Source organism: Mytilus galloprovincialis, chromosome 9, assembly GCF_965363235.1.
Source record: "Mytilus galloprovincialis chromosome 9, xbMytGall1.hap1.1, whole genome shotgun sequence".
In the NCBI taxonomy this organism is placed as follows: domain Eukaryota; kingdom Metazoa; phylum Mollusca; class Bivalvia; order Mytilida; family Mytilidae; genus Mytilus; species Mytilus galloprovincialis.
Window position 1 is genome coordinate 67,288,086 of NC_134846.1, and position 7,765 is coordinate 67,295,850.

The 7,765-nt window shown below is 30.2% G+C and overlaps 1 protein-coding gene across 1 annotated transcript in view; it reads left to right on the top strand.

Moving 5' to 3' along the window:
• Window positions 1–7,467, top strand: part of LOC143045726 (uncharacterized) — a 28,672-nt gene extending 21,205 nt beyond the window's left edge. Inside the window, exon 12 of the mRNA XM_076218441.1 lies at window positions 1,345–7,467. Coding sequence (XP_076074556.1) covers window positions 1,345–1,391 — 47 coding nt within the window. The 3' untranslated portion in view covers window positions 1,392–7,467. The remainder of the gene's footprint in view (window positions 1–1,344) is intronic.
• Window positions 7,468–7,765: the final 298 nt, after the last annotated feature.

Below are 7,765 nucleotides of genomic sequence, written 5' to 3' on the forward strand. Positions count from 1 at the left end.
TGGATGCTTAAAAACTCCAAAGATCTTTAAGAGTATATACAGTCTAACTCTCTTTCATCTTGTAATAGTATTAAATCATTTGACTTTTCTACACTTTACACAAGTATTACATATTCCAAACTAAAAGACAAATTGAAAGAGTTGGTATTTCTTTGTTTCATAAAAAGAATGGCCAATGTAGATACAAGTATCTTGTCTTAAGCAGGGATAAATCCTACTTTGTAAAGGATCACTCTGATTCAAACAAAGAATTCACTGAAACTTACATTATCAAGATGCTTGATTTCTTGATTGACAACATATTTGTTACGTGTGTTTTTCAACAGACTGTCAGCATTCCAATGGAACAAATTGTGCCCCTCTTCTTGCCGACTTGTTTCTTTATTTTTATGAGGCTGACTTCATACAGGAACTTCTTAGGAACTTCTTATGAAAAAAGATAAGAAGTTAGCTATATCCTTTAACTCTACTTTCCTCTATACAGATCATGTTCTTTCACTAAATAATTCAAAATTTGGGGACTATGTTGAAAGCATCTATCCCATCGAACTAGAGATAAAAGATACAACAGATACAGTTAAGTCTGCCTCATATCTTGACTTACATCTAGAAATTGACAATGAGGGTCGGTTGAAAACAAAACTTTACAACAAAAGAAATGATTTCAGCTTTCCAATTGTGAATTTTCCATTCCGTACCAACATTCCAGCAGCACCTGCATACAGTGTATATATTTCCTAATTGATACAATATTCCCATGCTTGCATTTCCTTGCATGATAGAGGGCTGCTGCTCACAAGGAATCTATTAAACCAAGAGTTCCAAATGGTGAAGTTGAAATCATCACTTCGTAAATTTTACCGACGCCATCACGAGTTGGTTGATTGTTATGGAATAACGGTTTTACAAATGATATCGAATAAGTTCCTTATGTTGTAACTACAACCCTCTTCCCTTTCATGAATGTGACCTACCAAATTAGACTATTTACCGGATTTGTAATCACATAAGCAACACAACAGGTGCCACATATGGAGCAGGATCTGCTTACCCTCCCAAAGCACCCAAGATCACCCCTAGTTTAGGTTGGGTCTGTGTTGTTTATTCTTTAGTTTTCTATGTTGTGTCATTTGTTCTCTTGTTTGTCTGTTTTTCTTTTTCTTTTTTCATTTTTAGCCATAGCGTTGTAAGTTTATTTTCGATTTATGAGTTTGACTGTGCCTCTGGTATCTTTCGTCCCTATTATAGAACTATCTGTTTGTTGCCTGGTGATTTATTTATCTAAAATGGGTGATCAAACAAAATTTAAGTATGTTTATAAAAAATATCTTATTTTAATTTCAGATGGCCCTGCATTTTCTGGAATACCAAGATTTCAACCTTTGAGCTGACAGTAAAAGATGATGTAAAAACATATTTAACAATTAGTTCAATTTCCATTAATATGCAGCTGTTATTCATCATTTTCTTAATCATAAGAAACAGTTTTTCATTAAGCCATTCATACTGTTTTTCACTGATATTGTAATTCTGATGAACTGAATACAAATTAATGTTGAACTTTCTCTCAATATAAGTGTATTGGCAAAAGAGAGACTATGAACTCTTTCTCATGAAAGTTTTTAGTTGGAAAAATGGGAGACAAAGAATGATTTCTAGTTAACCTTGGTGCTTAAAATTCTAATGAGTGCTGTATTTCATTTCAGTCTTTGAACTTGAACTAGATTTTGGGTCTTAACTGAAAATTTTGACCTTATAAACATAGTTGGTGTCTGTTCTGTTCAGTGCAGTGATTTTCATTTTTTATGACCTTTGCATATTTGTTTTTTAAAAGACTACTGTAACATGTGTTTTACTATCCCAGAATAATATAAATTTAGCAAAAATATGTTTTTAATTTTATTATTTTATATAATTTATAACCATTCAAGTTGTCCCTTTTTAAACAAGAATCATGCAAATGTGCACTTCATCTTTAAACTTTATTCCTCTGCCCTTAAATAGTTATCCCTTTGAGTATGGATACATGTATGCATTTGGGAATTTGAAAGTTTATTTCCTGGAGTAATTTTTTTTTTAAATAATAATTTTATGACTCATAAAACTGGTGCTCCAGCCCTAAGATTTGTCTTCGTTTAAAGAACTTTAGAGATATCAGGAAGTTTTATAAACAAAAAATCAAATTATTTTCTGGTTATGATTCAGTATCTCACTGCACTTTGAATTCATAGCTAAACAGTTTTATATTTAGTGTCGTTGAAATTTTTTTAATAAATGTTTTTGTAAAGCAATACAGATCATAATCTAATGTTGTTGCACAATAATATATTATAGTGCACTATTGCAATTAAAGCTTCACATTAGCGACATCATTGTGACAAAAGCATGTTTAAAAACTGATTTTCAAGCTACGCTTTAGGGACGACATCAAAAGTTCAATGTAGGATAAAAAACTTAATTCACATAGTTTTTTCGCTGACCCCTCTACCCCCCTTCTCAACTTAATTTGGGAAAAATTGATTTACCTATATAGATATATGTAAAATCAATTTTAGATTAACAAAAGTTGCAGCAATGTTGACCCCCTCACCCCCAAACTATTCGATTTAAGTTTTTTATCCTACATCAATCTTTTGATGTCGTCCCTTGCAATACAAAGGTTTTTGCATGAAAATTGGCGAATATAATCAAGTCTTGAATTAGATATTGCACTCTTGCACTAGATAAATCTTATCACAAAAATGTTTACAAGTATTCATGCAATAACCCTGTATAATTGATATCCATCTGCTGCCAAAGGTTTGATAGAACAAAGTCAGCCACTGTTTAATTTATTCATAGGGTCTGAGTTGATATCATACTTTCCCTTTTTTAGCTCACCTGACCTGAAAGGTCAAGTGAGCTTTTCTCATCACTTGGCATCCGGCGTACGTCATCCGTAACCTTTTACAAAAATCTTCTCCTCTGAAACTACTGGGCCAAATTTAACCAAACTTGGCCATAATCATCCTTGGGGTATCTAGTTTAAAAAATGTGTCCGTTGACCTGGCCATCCAACCAAGATGGCCACCATGACTGATAATAGAATACAGGGGTAAAATGTATATTTTGGCTTATATCTTTAAAACCAAAGCATTTAGAGCAAATCTGACAGGATTAAAATTGTTGATCAGATCATAATCTATCTGCCCTGAAATTTTCAGACGAATCAGACAACCTGTTGTTTGGTTGCTGCCCCTGAATTGGTAATTTTAAGGAAATTTTGCAGTTTTTGGTTATTATCTTGAATACTATTATAGATAGAGATAAACTGTAAACAGCAATAATGTTCAGCAAAGTAAGACCTACAAATAAGTTTTTCATGACCAAAATTGTCAGTCAACCCCTTAAGGAGTTTTTGCTCTTTATAGTCAATTTTAACAACTTTTTCGTAATTTTTTGTTACTTGTACAAAAATCTTCTTCTCTGAAACTACTGGGCCAAATTTAAACTAACTTGGCCACGATCATAATTGTGGTATATAGTATAAAAAATGTGTCCGATAAGACCCCACCTATCAAACAAAATGACAGACATGGCTAAAATTAGAACATAGTGTTAAAATGCTGTTTTTTGCGTTATATCTTTAAAACTAAGACATTAGGGCAAATCTTTCAGGATTTAAATGTCCATCAGATGAATCCTACAACCTGTTGTTGGGTTGCTGCCTTAAAATTGGTAATTTTAAGGAAATTTTGCAGTTTTTGGTTATTATCTTGAATACTATTATAGAGATAAACTGTAAACAGCAATAATGTTCAGCAACGTAAGATCTACAAATAAGTCAACATGATCAAAATTGTCAGAGAACCCCTTATGGAGTTATTGTCCTTTATAGTCAATATTGAACAACTTTTCTTCATTTTTGTAACTTGACGTACAAAAATCTTCCTTTCTAAAACTATGGGCCAAATTTAACCAAACTTGGCCACAATCATTACTAGGGTATCTATTTAAAAAAAGTGTCTAATGACCCCGCCTACCAATGGCTGACATCAGTAAATACAGTAACAGGTGAGCGACACAGGCTCTTGAGAGCCCCTAGTTAAACTTCTGAATGGATTTACAGAAAAATTCACATTACTGCCTCATATTATGTCAAGGATAAAGTATGGCTTTTCTTGTGTACTGGTAATTTATTTCAAGGCATTGGTAATAAAAATTCTCATAAATAGCTATGGTAATGCTTACAAAAAGAGTATTAGAAAAATGCTTCCAACCTACATTGCAAGGTTATATGATTATTACGTCATGGCCATATAATAAATGGTTCTGAAGTGCCACTTACTCTTACCATAATCTTTTAAATAGATTTAAAGGAGACCTGGTTTTCATCTTACTGCTCCAGATACCAGATTCAATTAATCAGTTTGACTTGTGTCCAGAACACTTGTTCAGTATCTTCACTACCTGATGAATATATAAAAAAGAAGATATGGTATGATTACCAATGAGACAACCGTCCACAAAAGACCAAAATGACATAGAAATAAATAACTGTGTGCCTTCAACAATGAGCAAATCCCATACTGCATTGTCAGCTATAAAAGGCCCCAAAATGACAATGTAAAACAATTCTTTTGAGAAAACTAGTTCAGTATGAGGAGTAGTTTGGAAAAGAAAATGATTCTAAAAGCTCATTCTTGTCATCCACTTTTATTTGAACCTTTGAAAAAAGAAAAAAAATTAGCTACCATTATATACATAATGACCACTGTTTGCACTTTATCTGTTGACATTGTTTGAAAATAAACATAATAATTCACCTAACATCCTATGTTTTCATTGATGTTCTCTAGAACTATGGATTTAGTATTACTTGTTTGTAACACATTTATTTTCATTGATTTCGTGGGTATGGATGAAACACTAATTTAAATGTTAAATGAAGTATAAATTGACATAGGATTGTATGTACACTAAAACAAAGAAATCAAGTATCAACCAAGATAAAAGTTTATTCAATCCTTGAAATTAAATGAAATAAGTTTTTATTAAACCTATACTCAAAAGAATTTTTCAAGGACTTTTAAAGTAATGAAACTGTCAACATTTGGGAAACAAATTCAAATCCAGAATTCAATTTGAAATTGCTGAGCATGCATTATTTCATCATCACCATTATTTCCATAGAAAAAGTATTTATTCATTTGACATATGTAATGCACATCTTGTACTACTTCACTTATAGGTTTTATTATAGTGAATGTAAAAAAAGTTTTAAATCTCAAGGTAACACTTCAAATGATAGTTTTCATCCATTTGGTAAAATAAATGAAATCATCAAATAAAAATTAAGAAAAAGAATATCCTTGACTAGAGCTTAAAATAAATCTATTGAGTGCATCAAGACTCTGAAGCAGCTTTAGTTATGCCATTTATAATGAATATATAACATAGTTATACACAGAATGATGAAGTGAAGATTTACTATTTTCTTTTTAATAGATATAAAGTTATTTTTATGATATGAGATTGAATTATTTAGATACTATTAAATGGCAAGTTATTATTATTTATTGTCAGTTTTTCCCCGTAAACATTTTTGTGAAGGGATAACAACAGTGTATTATATTTAAAAGGCACTATTATTAATTAGTTAATCCATATGAAGAGAGAAAATAATGATACAGGCTCTTTGCCAGGTGTAACGTTATGATAGTGAAATCTGGCCTTAATGAAAATTGATATTATTGACTGCTTTTAAAATGTCGGTATAAACTACATGCTGTTCATAGTTTTATATTATATTTTGTCATTTATGATATTGTATAATGCATCCATTTTGTATTACATTCTGACATCTGTTACAAATATGTAGATGAACCCATGTGCCTTTGTAATGTGTCAAAAAGAAAGATCTTTCTTATATCAAAAATTAGCAAATTAATGCTTTACTTGAGGCTTTTAGTTGTTAAAAGCAAAGATGCATAGAGGAATGTCAAAAACATTTAACTGCAATATGTAAATATATTGAATGTTCAGGATCTGCTGAAATCAGCATCTTCCAATTATGTACTTGTGATAATGTATGTCTCGTAATCAGCAGGTTAAGGCTCTTTGAGTCTGCTTTCAATATCTGCTATGATGCAGTATGATATGACATGGTTTATATTTTGTAGTGTTTAGTATTTTGTAACATAGAGAAAATTGATTTAAAGCTTCTACTGGTTTAATTTTTACAGTGCATACAGTGCATTCATCCACTAATAAAGGCTAGATCTTTGTTTTTACTAACATCTTTTTATAAACACTAGACAATTAAAAGATTGACAAGTTTGTCAATTGTTGAAGACTGTATGTTGACCTTTATATGACTTTTGGTTGTTTTTTATGGGTTGCTGTCTCCGATTTTATACTTACAATACTTGGTGAAATATATATTTGTTTAATTTTGTTTTCTCTTGATGATTCTGATAACCATCATGTAGTTAGGTACCAGGATTATAATTTAGTACGCCAGATGTGCGTTTAGTCTACATAAGACTCATCAGTGACGCTCATTTCAAAATATTTATAAAGCCAAAGTTAAAGAGCATTGAGGATCCAAAATTCCCAAAAGTTGTGCTAAATACGGCTAAGGTAATCTGCATGTGTTTTCATGTCAAACATTTTTTTGGTGTAATAGTGTTGACTTTATTATCATGAAAATTAATTAGAGCTTCCTAACTTAACACAACAGAAATTAAATAGATATAATGTAAATTAAGTGTTAGTGTAAAATTGCAATTTTATGCTGTTAACTGTAAATTATACCTGAAACATTCCATTATAATTATTGATAAAGATTTATATTTTTATATTATTGTGTTTATATAAATTTATTTATTGAATTATAAAATTTATTACTGTGCCATGAAATATTTTGTTCTATATGCAATGTATTCTTTTGATTATCTTTTGCTTATTATACAATATTGAATTTATAAACCTTTGAAATGGAAATAGAAGCAAAAAAAATCAAATGACAATTAACTTTATGTTAGAATTCAATTTGAAAAGCTCTTGACCATTAAAGTGTGAATAAAAATGCATATTAGGGGGTGTTTGCATGAAAACTATTTCACACGAAACATACATCTGGCATCTGAAATTGATAATCATGGCATCTTTGATCATTAATTGTCAGGCTCTTTCAAGTATCATGTTAAAAAGATAAATTCAATAAAAAATAACTTTATTGAAGTTATGACAAAGAAGATTGATTGTTTGTCTAACAATGATTTAGTTATGTGATTTTCTGATTTGACTGTTTATGATATGTAAATACGAATAATCAATTACACACTATATCATATATAAGCATATTGCAAATATGAAACTCCTGGTACTTATGTTATTACACAATTTTACAATATTGATTAGTTAAATTTTTTTTATATATTTTATATTGCTTTAGAGTTCTAAAATAAATGCATTTAAATATCACTGTTATTTATTTTGTTTGGTTTCAGAAATCAGTTATGCCCTTTCAGTATACTGTTTAAAAATTAAAATATGACTTTGTGTTCCATTAAAAAAGTCATGTAGACTGTTGACTAAACAAAAATGAATACAAAAAATCAGATAACTTTCAACCATCATATGACATTTTTTAAGCGTGTCTATATAAGTGTAAGACACTTGAGATGGTCCTGTTCAAATTATTGACATAATTATGTTGACAAAATGTTAAAAAATCTTTTTGCATATTTTGTCTGGGTTGGTTAGTTAAGTACACCTTACA